At 35.3% G+C, this 15,083-nt stretch overlaps 1 protein-coding gene across 1 annotated transcript; it reads left to right on the forward strand.

Annotated features, from left to right (window-relative positions):
• The first annotated feature begins 998 nt into the window (after positions 1-998).
• LOC132189208 (peptidyl-prolyl cis-trans isomerase FKBP15-1) lies at positions 999-14,073 on the forward strand. Its single transcript, XM_059603825.2, has 6 exons — positions 999-1,196; positions 1,376-1,422; positions 3,869-3,931; positions 8,358-8,448; positions 12,168-12,272; positions 13,791-14,073. Exons 1-6 carry the CDS (start codon positions 1,133-1,135, stop codon positions 13,877-13,879), a joined length of 459 nt encoding a protein of 152 aa, XP_059459808.2. The 5' UTR covers positions 999-1,132; the 3' UTR covers positions 13,880-14,073.
• Positions 14,074-15,083: the final 1,010 nt, after the last annotated feature.

Genomic DNA, 15,083 nt, shown 5'->3' on the forward strand with positions numbered 1-15,083 from the left:
GGGTGGTTCGGTCACCCCTAGGGCCAAACCCTCAAATTGAACCACCCCCTTGAGCCCTGAGGGTGGTTCGGCTAGCTCCTAAGGCCAAATTCTCAAATTGTTTTTTGAGGGTTTGGCCCTAAGGGTGGCCCAATCACCCCCTTAGGCCGTGGGGGTGGTTCGGCCACCCCTGTCCCTTTTTATTTATTTATTTTACATTTAAAATTAAATTAAAAAAAGAAATTAATATTTTAATGAGGTGAAACAGTGGGTTTTGACCCAGACTAATGGCTGTTAAAAAATATTGACGATAGAAATTTTATTGTCATTTTGATTGACCCAGAGAGTAAAAAATTAAAAAAACAAAAAAAAATTTAGGGATTTAAAAATTTTAGAGGGTTGACTCAGGGAGTTATTATACAATTACCCTAACCATAAATAACATGAAACTTCTGTGTGCCATTCTCAAGGTTGTGGAAAGAAGAAGAGGAAATTTGAAGTGAGAAAAATGCTCGATATTTTGAAGGTTTTTTTGGTTTTTTCATGGTTATTTTATTATTATTATTTTTTGGGTTACATATTATTTTAATATTTTTTTATTTGACATGGCACCCAAAAACACAGCTACCACGCCACATGTCGCCTTGAAATTACATGTACCAGTTCACGTGTAAGGGTTACGTGGATCTCTGTTAACAAAACTAACGGAATCATAACGGAAGTATCAAGTAAGTTTATTTATTTATCATAAATACTATTTGTGACATTTTTGAAAATCAAGGTGGCTATTTGATTATGGAGCAAAGCATAGGCATTGGAAAGACATTTAACCCTAAAAAGTAATTAACGCTAAATTTTATGATTTTTTTTTTTTTTTTTTTTAAAAAAATTAGTACACCTAAAATCTATCTCTATCATTTGAGTATAAGGAATTACATTTTTAATAAATGTGATGCAGTAATAATAGGAAAAATAAAGAGTATAATGGATGGGTGAAAGTCCCAGTGTAACTTCGGGTAGCCGAAGAAATGGTCGCACCAATTCTCTAGTATTACTGGGCAGGCGACCAATATAAAAGCCAGTTTAAGAGAGGGACCCAGCACAAGCTGTAAAACCAAAGAGAGAAGGCAAGAGATACACAGAGAGTGCCAAGATGAGTTTGAGTTGTGCGTTGAAGGCCGCTCCTATTTTGTTCTTGATGTTCCTTTTGACCTTCGGTACCATCCCATTTTCCTTTTTTCTTTTCTTTTTTTGATTGAATATGCTATTTTCCTTCGGGTTTTCGTACGGGTGGCTTATTGTAAGCATTGGATCTGATTATTTACGTAAAAATGTGGGTTTGCGATTTTATACATTTTTGATTGATGGGTTCGTTTTCTTTTTTTTAATTATTCAGTTTATGCGAAGTCCCGCGATGTGACTGAGTTGCAGATTGGTGTTAAGGTAAATTGCTTAGTTTATACTTATTGGGTTCTCTCTTTTTTGTAATTTGAGGTTGCAACTTGAGTTGATTTATAGAGCTGGCAAAATGAGAACATGTGTATTGTGTAATGTTGCTGTAGGTTGATTTGTGATTATATCTAAGTGTGAAGAAATTGTTAGGTCAATGAATTTGTTAATGGGGTTTCTGAATATTTTAAGACTTTAATGGTTTTTATTTTGTGTTTAAGAATGGAAATTGAGGAGACAATAAGGAAGCGTGTAGTCGGTACTCGGTAAAACAGTGCGTTTTTTTAAGGTGTTTCTGTTTGTGCATTGCTTTAAGCAGTTAAAGATAAGTTGGGTTGGTGTTTTTAGCTATTAGGGTGTCAGAAATAGTGTCATATTCTATGTCCCAATATCTTTTGGAGAAGGTGACAAGAGATTCATCATAATTTGCTAAAATGCTATAATTTAGCTATAGGCCTTTTTTTAAAAAAAATTGTCCTTTTCTTTTCTTCATCTTCCTCCTTATAAAATTTTCAGATTAAATATTGGTAAAGGTTTTGCTTTTGATTACATTCCCATTCGAATCTCCTTGAGCCCTAAACAATTCCTTGGGCCAGCCCGCCGGTATTATCCGATCTGAATGGAGGAGGCGATTTGCACGGGTCCGAGGTTTATCCGACTGGGGTGGGTACACGAGGTGGCCTTGCCTTGGAGGGGTTCAAAAGCTGATAACCATGGATTGATAACCATGTATCTTTAACAGTTTGCTTGGTGCCAATGTTATTCTTCAAAAGCTGTCTTCTTGTTATAGGGTCTTTTGGAAGGTTTGCTATATTGTATACTCGGATGATTCTCCCACGTTCTTCATAACATAAGATTATCTGTAAAAGAAAAGGAAAAAATGACAACAGGTGCTGACCCTTTGGACCATTGGGATGAGGATATAAACACTACACAAAGGAAAAAAAATTCAGAAACTAGAATAAACAATTGAGGCTGTTGTTTTTTAAACCAATGTCGTAGTAGCTTGTAAAATTCGTTGCTGGAAACATGTTTAAGCATTAATTAAGTGATTAAATTTACTATTTCCTATCAGTTTTAACTTTTAGGATAAATTGTGATTTAACATGGTATCAGAGTCGAAGTTTTGAGGTCAAACCTTGACTCTATGGTTTATTCATTATTTTTGATTAAAATAGTTCACATGTTGTATGGTCCTACACTTGAAGGGGAATGTTTAAATGGTTAAATTCATCATTTTCTATCAACTCAATCTTTTGAGATAAATGCTGATTTAACAAAAAAAAAGTGCCAAAATCAATGATATACAGAATACCAGCAGGCCATGCTAGATCAGCCACTAGGTTCTTAATTGATATATATATATATATATATATATATATATATATATATATTTTTTTTTTTCCCTTTTCTTTTTCCCTCAAGGGTCAGAGGTGGATCAAATAAAATTCTGAGTAAAAGTTTGGTTCCCTCTCAGAATGCAATTAGTTTCTTGAATTCATTTAATTATTTATTCAAGGTCAGTTATGAAAGGGACTAGGAGCAAGGTAATATTGCCATCCATTAAGAATATATGTGGTGACTGATTTTCTGTAATCAAACTTTCGGTTCCAAATAGAAGAGGTTAATAAGTATAAATTGGAGTAAGTCTAGCTGCAAGTATAGGTCTCTGCTTCCTGAATAGTCAGCAGTTAGTATTCCTTTTCTCTATAGATATGCAGCTTTGCAGCTGCTAACTTCCAGTGGTTCTGGTTGCTGCAAACTAAAGAGGGAGTTGTTGTGACTGTCTCTGCAGGGTGAACCGAAAAAGGTTTGTTGATGCAGAGACAATTTAAAATAGTGCTTGGATCTGTTTGACTTATTTTGTATAATATATGCAGTGTCACAGGGAGGAATGGATGTGTCTGAGAGGGCAGTGTTTTTGGGAAATAGTTTTTAGACATTGCTGGGTTAGTTGGTGATTATGGTGAACCTACCCGTCTGGCACAATAGTTTAATGGATGTTTTTGGGGAGAGAGCCTGCATGGTCCTTGCCTGAAGGGCTTCTAATGTCCATGGCCTGGGACAAGTCTGTGTTGCGAGCACTAGTTTACAGCGATTAAAGATGAAAAGGATAGATGAAAATAAAACATTCATTATATTTATGTTCATGCATGTGTTGTATGTTTATCTCCTATTTAATTTAAGTGTGTAATAGTTTTTTTTTTTTAATATATATTGGGATATAATGATGTAGATATGCATATAGCTGCACTAAGAGTATTTCATTTTATATCTATACAGATCATTGCGTGCTAGTTTAGATTTTTGTTTTCTTGTTTTGGGAACCTAGGAGAGTATGTTGGTACATAAACAAAGTGTAAGAGTTTGGCTATATCTTTTCCCAATTTTCCTGGCATAATGTTTTCTGCTTACTAATCTTTGTCATTTATTTTTGCAGTATAAGCCAGATTCTTGTGACATTCAGGCTCGCAAAGGTGATAGAGTCAAAGTACACTATCGAGTAAGTTTGCTTGTGGGTTTAACTGGTTGCTAATTACATGATAGATGTCTTGATAGTAGAACTGATAAACTTGTTGTGTATCAACATATTATGGAGTATAAATTTACACTATTTTACTGCCTGATTATGTTTGCTAAGTTCGCTTTAGTAATGAAGCTTCTGTTATTGTTTATTTAAAAGAACCATAGGCCCCAGTAACAGTTTGGATAGTAGTAAATAGTCATGGAAAAAATTGGAGGACCATGGGAGTAGCCACTGAAGACCTGTAAAAGGCACCCCAAGACTAACTCTATTCGCCAAGCATTAATTTGGCACGTACCTGATGATTCCAACGCTAATTGTAACCTTAAGTAAAGGAGGCTTTCTAGTTTATCCCAAATCATATTTTATTATGTTTCTTGGTGTTAATTAGCTGCTAGTCAGATTTTTTTTATTTTATTTTTATTTTTTATCATATTTTTTTCAATGAATAATACATGTATGAGATTTTTCAACAAAGATTGTTTTTGATGATTGTGTGATGTAACTCTATCCAAGGAATGATATTGAGAAACCCTATCTGTGATACAACCATATCCAAGGATCACTTGAACTCAAACGCTCTGATGGAACATGAGTGTATTTTGGAAGTTTCTGATTTGTTGTATGGAAAGTGTTTATTTAGTTTATTAAGGGATTTCTAATTCATTTGGTACTCCACAGCATTTTTCTTAAAGAAAAAAAGGGGGTGTGAGGTCCTCTCTTCTGCATGCTTTTCTCATGAATTTATTACCATACCAGTATACATCAGATCTTTGGTCATTATGTGATATGTTGGTTTGCTGTTGTCTGGTTCATGCTGTTATTGATTCTTTTTGCTCTAGATGCAGCCAGGTCAGGTTTCTTTAGGACTTCCCTAGTAGGCTTCTAGTTGCTAGGGAAGACTGGTGTTTTCTGGGGCATGCACCTGTGTCTTGTTTAGTTTTTTTTTCAATACATTTACTTACCCAAAAGAAAGAAAGTATGATGAAGAAAGATATGGAAATAACCCTCAAAATGCTTACTCAATTACATATAAGAACAACAGAGAACCAATCTGACTTATGTGGCAGGCTGTAGCCTGTAGGTAATCTGTTACATCTGGTCTTCTCAAACAATCACCAGTGAGTAGACTGAGCTCTCATTAATTATTGACCCCCATAAATTTCCCATAAGTTAAATTCAACAATGAGGGGAACTTAGTGTGAGTCTGAAATATTAAAGGGCGCATGAAATCAACAGTGGAGGAATTGCCTCTTAATGTATAGTAATCCAGTACAAATGATAACTTCTTCCCTTGCCTTGACATTGCTTTTAGGAGAGGCCTAACTGCTTTTCTGTTCACATAGATTAATCTGTTTTTTTTTTTTTTTTTTTTTTAATTTTTTTTAAATAAGTAAAGGAAATTATATAAAAAGCGTAAGGCACCTCTAAGTACACAAGCAATATACAACATGCACCTAAACTAGAGCGAGCATAGATTAATCTGTTCCAGAGTGACAATGTCCTTTTTGTTCTGCTTATATAACATACATACACACACATACATTTGTACATATATGATATATATTTCTTTGTTGATAAGTAATATGTTAAGCAAAAAGAAGTGCAACTGTAGTACATGGGAGATATGCAAGAGAAACACCTAGAAAGAAAAATTTAGCATCTAAAATTTAATTAATTAATGTAATCTTACCTCCTTTGGATAAGCTTCTTTCCAGCTTGCCAATCTCTTCATTTTCACTATCTCATATTGCCCTTGATCTGAAAGGAGAACCCTAAGAAAAACCCAAATAATGACTTTGCAACCAAGAATTTCTGCTAGTCCTTCCACATTTGGCGTGTTGCTAACATTTACTAATTCAGATTTGTCCAAATTAAATTTCAGACCTGAGACAACATTGACACAACAAAGAACACATCTCAAATAAAATAACTGATATGGATTTATGCCATAAAAAATGACGTTTTGTTCGCAAAGAGGAGGTGAGAATTTGTCAAAAGCCAGTTAGGAACACTTCCCGCTATAAGCGCAAATAAATGAGCCCCTTCAACTGCCCTCAATAACATTCCATTTAGTGCCTCCATCATAAAAACAAAAAATGAAGTGGGGAAAAAAGATTTTTTTTTTAATTAATGAAACAATCTCATAAAAAACGTAAGGCACCTCTAAATACACTGGGAGTATACAAAATGAGTCACCTAACTGGCAGGGGCAAAACGAGTTAGGAAATTACTAAAACTAATCGATAGAGGAGACACAAACGCTGCCATCCATAATTACAAAGTTTCATAGAACAAAAATAAAATTTTTTCCAACATCCTCTTTTTGTCCTCAAAGCACCCATCATTCATTTCCTTCAATACACACTAGAAGAGGCACATAGGCACAATTTTTCACACCACAACACTCTTAGGCCTGCTGAAGGACCACCAACAATTAAGTAGATCAACAACACTACTATGAATAACTCCGGACAACCCAAAATGACTAAAAAAAGTACTCCAAATGGCGGAATCCTCCTCACAATGGTGAAGAAGGTGATTCACGGACTCCCCGTTCTTCTTATACATGCAACATCTATCCATCACGATGATGTGCCGCCTCTTGAGATTATCCAAGGTGAGGATCTTGTCTAGAACCGCCAACCAAACAAAGACATCTGTCCTCGAAGGAGCTTGTGTCTGCCAAACATTCTTTCAGGGGAAGCGACTCCCTACAGGAGAAACCAGTGAGCAAAAGTAGGATTTGGCCTTGAACAAACCTTTCTTGGAAGAAGCCCACAACAGCTGATCTTCACGTCCTCTTGAACAAACCTTTCTTGAAAAAGATTTCCTGCCTTAAACCTCTAGAACTCCCAAAAAAACCACTAGTATTTCCATTTATGATAATTGAGAATTGCACCGTAAATATGCAATAACAAATCCATTTTTGCATTTCTCCCTAACACTGCACTGCTGTAGCATTCCGGAGGAACTTTCAATTAATATGGTAACAACTCCATTATGTTTTGATTTTCTATCTAGACATTCGTTAACAATAAGGAATGAGTCTAAAATCTGTATCCCTTTCATAAAAGCACCCTGAGAGTTTGATAATATATATATATATTTTTTTTTTCTAACATTGGCTTCTATCTATGAGCCAAAACTTTTGCAAGGATTTTCTCAGCACCACCAACAAGACTGATTGGCCTACATTCCTTAACATCCAAAGCCCCAGCTTTCTTTGGAATGACTGCGATGAAAGTAGCATTGAGGCTTTTTTCAAACGTAACTTTCTCTGGAAAGCCCTCAAAAGGTCTATCCTCTTTGACGGCGCCCTAACAAGGCAACAAGTTTCAAAAGCACAATGGAATAACCAACTAGAGCCCCTCTATGCTTTTCTTGCGAGATTGAATTACTTATCGAAAAAAATAATAACCAACCAGACCTTGTGCTTTGTCTCCATTCATATTTCTCCCATAATCAATTACTTCCTCTTCCTCAAAGTTTCTCTAACCATTCATCTTCAATATTAATGGATGCAAATTGTAAGCCATCCAAAGAAGGCCGCCAGCTGAGTGGTTCAAGATATAACTGTCTATAAAACTGTGCAATCCTCTCCGTAATCACCTCTCAATTGGATTAATTTCCTCTACCACTCTCTTATCCCATAACAGAAAAACCCCACCAGAAGCCCTTACTGTTCCCAAATGAAGCCAATCCATAAACTCCCTCCACTCCAAAAAGAAAAAAATAATAATAATAATAATCTCACTACTTACCTAGACATAATCTCAAATATGGTTTCCTGAACACATTATCATCATTTCAATCCCTTAAAAAATTCTTAACCCTCATCTTTTTTCCCCCATCATTTAAGTCACGTACATTCCAAGAAATCTTTTAAGATTCACAAAGTCACATGCAAACCCTCTCTCTTCTGTTCCCTCCACTTCTATAGCTTCACCTTCAAAATCATAATTAATAGAGAGAGAAAGATTCCTCAATCTCCAATCCCTTTTTGCTTAATCTCAAAATTCTTCCTCTATGAAACACAGTCCACTTCATTGTTCCTCCATCTATTCTTCTTGATAGGCACAAAAAATCCATAGCCTCCTTGTCAAGAAAACATTGTGTGATGAATGGTGGTAGCAGTCCGTGAACTGATTGTAAACAGCAAGGGGTTAGATTTCTCCGGTAAATATATAGAAAAATATTTATTGTCCCTGAATATCATGAGAAATATTTAGTTATGTATCCCTGTACTTATACATACGTATATACATATTATAAGCATACACATAATGAGCTTCTACTCTTTTTTATGACAAAGTCAACAATTTGTTGAATTTATTTGAAATTGCTATATAGTTCAGTTGTAACTTCTATAACTGTAATATACACTTGCCTCTTATCTTTGCAGGGAACACTCACAGATGGAACTGTTTTTGATTCTAGTTTTGAAAGGGACTCTCCAATTGAGTTTGAGCTTGGAACTGGTCAAGTAATAAAAGGTGTGTGGTGACCTCTCACTGTTTTAGCAAATTCTAAAATGAACTCTTCTGGCTTCCAAATAGTTAGATGTTTTTGTGAAGACAGATTGGGTTATAAAAACTGTCACTTGACGTAAGTATAACAGCCAAAATGGAGATAGTTCGTGTAGAAAGCATTTGAGTACGGATGATTCACACAACATTTGCATGACATGAAACTATGCTTCTTTACTTGTTTAATATTTTTAAGTTCAGCTATGAACCTGTGCATTGTACTGGCCATAGACCTTTTCTCTCCCTGGGAAAAAAAATGTTTAGGTATCATAAGAAAAGAAAAAAGTCTTTGTGTGGAACTTGGTTAATAAAGTGGACAAGACATTGCAGGGCAAAAATGTAACTACTGGATACATAAAAAAAATGCCTATTGATCTTTAATTACTAGTTTTAAAAGGGAGAACGCATTATGCCAACACAAAACCTTCTTTAGCATGAAGACTATTTCAGTGCTATTACTCTGTTCTCTTTAACATTAATTGCATGAGAGAAATAAGAGTTGCCTGCTTTTGCAGCTTTTCATTATCCATGGGCTCAATAGAAAGGACATCATGTAATTTTCTGTTTGTAATTGTTAATGGGTTTTCAAGAACGTTTTTTCATATTTTTGGACAAAACATTCTAAGTATAATATATATTTTTTAAGTGTTATTATGATGCTGCCTCCCCTCCCCACTCTATCAGCAGGCCCTTCTTTTGCAATACATAATAAGGTCTCTCGGGGCCCATCTCTGCCGTAGAATTCGCCCTTTGGGGTTAACCCAACAGCCATGTTTTTCTTTCTACTAATGTTTAGGCAAATTACATGGGATATTAATGTGCTAGAAATGTGCACTGAGAAATCAGAATTTAGCTGTAAAATAAATAAATAAAGGGTTAAATACTAAAAAACCTCTCTAGGGTTTGAGCTCATTAGTTTTTGCCCACTAAGTTTTCATTTTTATCACAGAAGGTACCAATAGTTTTCATAAAGACGGAAATGGTACCTCCGTTAAAATTCCGTCCAAAACTTAATAGAACGCCACGTCAGCACCAATCACTAGCCGCCACGTGTCATAATTATTTTTTTGATTTTTTTTTAAAATTAAAAATATTAAAAAATTATATTTTTTTCAAAAAATAATAATAATAATAATAATAAAATTTTTTTTGGGGTGGCTGGCCACCCCTTTGGCCATGGGGGTGGCCGGCCCACCCCCATTTGGCTTGTTTGGGGGTGGGGAGCCACCCCCACGGCCAGATGGGGGTGGCCGAGCACCCCTAAAAAGCTGCAAGCTCCACAGCCTGAAGCTTTTTGGAACATTCAGCTTGCTTTTCTCCACTGCTGCAACTAAGAGAAAATTTCCCCAGCTCTCAACCAAGCTTGGCGATCGTAGAAATCTGCGCATGGGGGCTTGCATTTTGCACCATGTGTTTGTTGTAATGCCATGCGCTAAAACGCTGAAAGGGCTGTAGTTCATACTTTAGAATTTTCCTCCCACGTAAACCATTCTGCGTGACTCAAGGCTGCAGAGCCTTGGGAGAGAAGAAGTTGTTCCCCATATTGAACAATATGAACGTTCTCCACCGTTAGACTTCTGAAACCAAACTCACTGGGGGTGGTTTCGGCCACCCCCTTAGGCTCCTTGGCCACCCCTATCCAGCCGTGGGGGTGGCTCCCCACCCCCAAACCGGCCAGATGGGGGTGGCCAGGCCACCCCCATGGCCAAAGGGGGTGGCCAGCCACCCCCCAAACGTCGCCACCCCCCATTTTTTTTCTTTTTTTTTTTTTTGAAAAAATATAATTTTTTAATATTTTATTTTTTTTAAAAAAAAATAATTATATGACACGTGGCGGCTAGTGATTGGTGCTGACGTGGCATTCCGTTAAGTTTTTTATGGAATTTTAACAGAGGTACCATTTCCATCTTTATGAAAACTACAAGTATCTCCTGTGATAAAAATGAAAACCTAAGGAGCAAAAAATAAAAAGTTAAAACCCTAGGAGGGTTTTTAGTATTTAACCCATAAATAAATAAGTTGTAGGTAAAACAGTATTTGATGAAAGTTCAAATTGTCTGTTTTAACAATCTTTAATAGCTTAGGTTTGACCAGACCCTCCTGTTTTGTAGTGTGATATGGAGGAAAATAAATTGAAATTACCTGGGATGCATGTGTTGTCTGACTCATCAGACCTTGAAACTTACCAGTTTGCCAGCAGCATAGGAACAAATATACAAATAATCTGTAATATTTTAGCCTTATATATAGTGTTCAATAGTTGGTTGTGTATGAGATAATTTATTTATTTATTTTAAGTAATTCAACCTTATATGTGGGATAATTTATAACCACACTTACCATTATAACTGTCTTTCTTTTTCTTTTTCTTTTTTTAAATTTTTTACAAGAGGTTTTGTTGTTCATAAGATGATTCATTTTCACAATTTTTGCTCTAGTCACCTGAGTATGAATATACTGTGGCCTTATCTTTTGCTTCCTCTGCTAGTGTATAATATATATTTTTTTTTTTACATTCTTGCTTTCATCACCTTAATATGATCGTACTTGTGTGTGTCCTCGAGAGAGAATTTCACATGAAATACAATACCATCACATTCTTGCTTTAATCTCCTTAGTGTTACGATTTTATGGGATGATACTCCAATTTAGTTACCTTCCTCTTCATTGTGTTAGAAATTCGGTATGCATTTTTAAAAACCAAAAAAAAAAAAAAAAATTGTTTTTCTGGATGTTTTACTGTGTTATCGGTTGGGTTCATTTGAACTTGAATCAATATTGTTCTTGATCTCAGATGTATCAAGATTGTTATTTTGAAATCTCTAGTGTTCCCTTAAGGACAGTAACAGAATAATCATAGCCTATTTTCAATCTTATTCCATTTCTTCTGCAACTTCTGTATCTTTCCTTTTATTTATCATTATTATCATCTCTTGATCCGAGCACAGCTGTGGGTCTGTCAGTCATTAGAATTATTCCTTTGGTCATTTAGAGAGAAAGGGGTTCTGTCAATCATCAGCTCTTGATCTGAGATTAGGACTGTGCATGAGTGTATGTGCTTGAAACAAAAATGACTTAGGTGGCACAAATGGCTATAAAACAAGGGCAACCCTCCCCCAATCCCTCCCCTTTTCTCTTACAAGGGGTTTGGAGACTGTCCCTCTGTAGAAAGGGGAGGAATACCAGTGTTACTAGGGTTGGTGGTAGTTCAGCATCATAATTATGGTATCAGATTTTTGTTAAATCCCAAAGTTTCAATGAAGACCAATGACTAGTAATCACGTTTTTTTTTTTTTTTTTATTCAACTTGTAAGCACTTAATATCTACTAAGGTATATTTTAGTCTGAAATAGAACCTGAATATGTCTAAAGACCTTAATATTAGAGAGAGAGTCCAAAGTTTTCATTTTGCAGTGAGAAGCTTTTGTGGCAATTTCTTTATAGTCAGGGTCATGCCACTTGTGATGTCATATGATGGCATTTTACTTGAATTGTACATATGGATTAGTCATTGCTTAAGCTTCAGTGTTCTTTCAGGTAGAGTGGTTCACAATTAAAAGCAAACGTTTGTTCATAAATGAGGCCTATCTTTTTGTTTAACTGTAATGGCATATGATAGTGTGGAGGTTGTTTTGTTGGTAACTGTTGTGCGTGCAACTTGAAAGTTCCCCTTTTTTTCTTTTCAGGGTGGGACCAAGGGTTGCTGGGAGCATGTGTAGGTGAGAAGCGGAAGTTGAAAATACCTTCAAAACTTGGTTATGGGGACCAAGGTTCCCCACCAACCATCCCAGGTGATATTTTGTCTCCGATCCTCTTACATTATAAATCTATTGCTTCTTGGTAGAATTAATGTTTAAAATACTTTCCATTGATTGAGCGGTAATATAAAGGAGTTCTCTTTCACATTGAGGTGATTAGATGGTATGGACCTTCTGAACAGCCATGATTGTCTATGGTATCTTTTGAAATCAGATGTTTTTTGGCCCATCATTTGATAATTAAAAAAGAAAACCTTAATTGTGGCATGAGTAGAATGCATAGGTTGATGTTCGTTGGTATATATATATATTAATTTTTGCTCCTCAAGCATGGCTATTGAATGTGGACCAGCCCTGTCAGCTGGATTATTGAACTTTAATAGGACAAATTGTGGTCAAAAGATTGTGGGGTATGACTTGATGGTTTTAATAATCTGTGTCGCCACCTGCCCATGGTTTTTGCGAACTGAAAAGGTTGAGCTTTGAACTGTAAAATGCATCTTTAAAAACAGGAAGCATCAAGTACTGAACCTAGAACCACTACAGTGCATTTCCATCAAGCTACAATGATGTTTGGGTATAAGTTTTGATTTCTAATTTTCAAACTGTTGAAGTAGTAAAATGTATTCCATTTATTAAAAAAATATATATATCTTGGCTGGAATTTAGTTGGAAATTGCTAGAAAATTCAAAGGAGAGAAGAAAAAAAACCTAGGCATCACTCCTAAGGCTCTTCAGCATCACACCTTGTAGGATTGCATCACATAATCCTCAAAGTGGGTTAGTCCTTGAATAGAAACCATTATATATATGTGTGTGGGCATACCCAATTTAAATAACTAGTATAACCGATAAATAAAAACTCAATAATATAATACAACAAATAACAAGACACAATCGACCAAAAATATGGGCCATTTCTAGAAATGTAAAAAGTTACAGAAGAACCCCAGCCCCAATAAAACTAATGACTGGCAGCTAATTAACGCCAGAAAACATAGAAGAATCATGATTTGCTAGCTACCTATTGAAAGTCCCAAGTAACATCAAAATCATCCAATATTTTGCCAAATCAATGCTTTAGAATTAGCGTTGGGTCACCTTTTATAGGTCTTCCTTGGTTGCTGCCATGGTCCTCCATCAAATGCGAACTAAAACATAGGGATCATGCATTTTCAACTTATTTAGAACCATTTCAACTGATTATTGGATACATACCTTCTATTCAATTAAAAATATTGTTTGTATGAAAGTGAATGCTTGAAAACTTTTTTGTGAAAACTTCATGTGTACTTACTTACAATCAACCAAAAATACACTTTTATATTCTCAATAATTTGTTGCATCTCTTATTTTTACATTAAACAAAATTTCAACCATCCAAGGGGTGAAATATACTATATAGGGCACAGTTATAGAAACCCTAACTGGAGATGTGATGTGCCTTTTCTTTCTCTTTTGCAATGTTGATTATATGGTATAAACTGCATTAGATAATATAAAATGTTGACAAAAAGAATGTTAATTTATGTATTTGTTTGGGAAGTACAGGTGGTGCAACTTTAATATTTGAAACGGAGCTTGTTGCAGTGAATGGGAAACCAAGTGGAGGAAAAACAGATGATACTGATGAGCTGTAGACAGAGGAATGGTTTCTGTCTTTGACCCTCTTTTATCCAAACGTTTTAAGTGACCCTGCTATCTTCAAACAGTGATTTTGCTTTCAGACCGTAGAAAACATTTGGTTTTGAATCTTAAAAATGAGTACAGGGTGTCTCTGTATTTGTATTTTGAATTAGAATATTTATAATGCAAGTCTTTTCATTTTCTCTTATTGCTTGGCTTCATTTCTAGACATCAAATTTACAAGCATTCACGTTTCATGGGTGAGCAGTGGCTGCCTAACCTAGTCACCGTATTTAAGCACTAAGGGTACGTTTGGTACGCGGAATAGCTAGCGGTAATCTGAGCAGTGACTACCTGGCACAGATTTCTTGGATCTTCTTGGATAAATTTGTTGATCTCTAGTGGTAATTTGCATAATCCTCAATTCACTATTAGCTGGATGTCATGGATTTTGTGTAAATTATTTGAGAACGTCAAGATGATCAAAACAGGGATCAATCTACAAGTCTCGAATATGATTGTAATCTTGTATTTTTCAACTAATTTTGTCCATTAAGATCGATTCAATTAGTGATAATTAGATCCAATTCCATAGGCATATCGCATCATAAAATATATATATATATATATATATATATATATATAGAGGGTTAATTACAGGCCAAGGGTACGTGTTGCTGGTATTTTTGAAGAGAAAATGGTAAGAAAGAACCAATTTTAGTATTTGAAAGGTTAGATCACCATAAGTTAAATTCTCATAATCAATTATACTAAATTCTCATAATCAATTATACCAGTGTGAGAATTAACAAGTTCATCTTTTACTTTGTGAGCAAATAATGAAGGTAATCTGTCAATAAATTTTTCTTTTCAATAAGGTTTTAAACTATCTATAATCAGACATAGTAGGGCATCGAAGATTATTCAAATAATCAGAAATACGAGTAGCAATATTGGAAGGAGTTCTACTAAAATGTTTAATAATAGTATAAATTAAAGTATTAACACCATCAGGAATACCCTAGTGGAAGGAGTTCCACTATGGGCATTCTTTAAACCAAAAGGCATAATGTTCCACTTGTAATGACCAAAAGGAGTGGTAAAAGCAGTCTTATACCTATTTTTATCTGCGATATGAACCTGCCAAAATCCAAACTTCATATCAAACTTAGAAAAGACTAGAGTCTCACTAAGACGATTGACAAGGTCTTTCTTATT

This window comes from Corylus avellana, chromosome 2, assembly GCF_965113065.1.
Source record: "Corylus avellana chromosome 2, dhCorAvel1.hap1.2, whole genome shotgun sequence".
Lineage (NCBI taxonomy): Eukaryota > Viridiplantae > Streptophyta > Magnoliopsida > Fagales > Betulaceae > Corylus > Corylus avellana.

Coding starts and splice junctions, on each gene's coding strand:
- LOC132189208 (XM_059603825.2), top strand. CDS start 1,133: ATGAGTTTGAGTTGTGCGTTGAAGGCCGCTCCTATTTTGTTCTTGATG. Junction 1,197..1,375: donor GATGTTCCTTTTGACCTTCG/GTACCATCCCAT, acceptor TTAATTATTCAG/TTTATGCGAAGTCCCGCGAT. Junction 8,449..12,167: donor AACTGGTCAAGTAATAAAAG/GTGTGTGGTGAC, acceptor TTTTCTTTTCAG/GGTGGGACCAAGGGTTGCTG.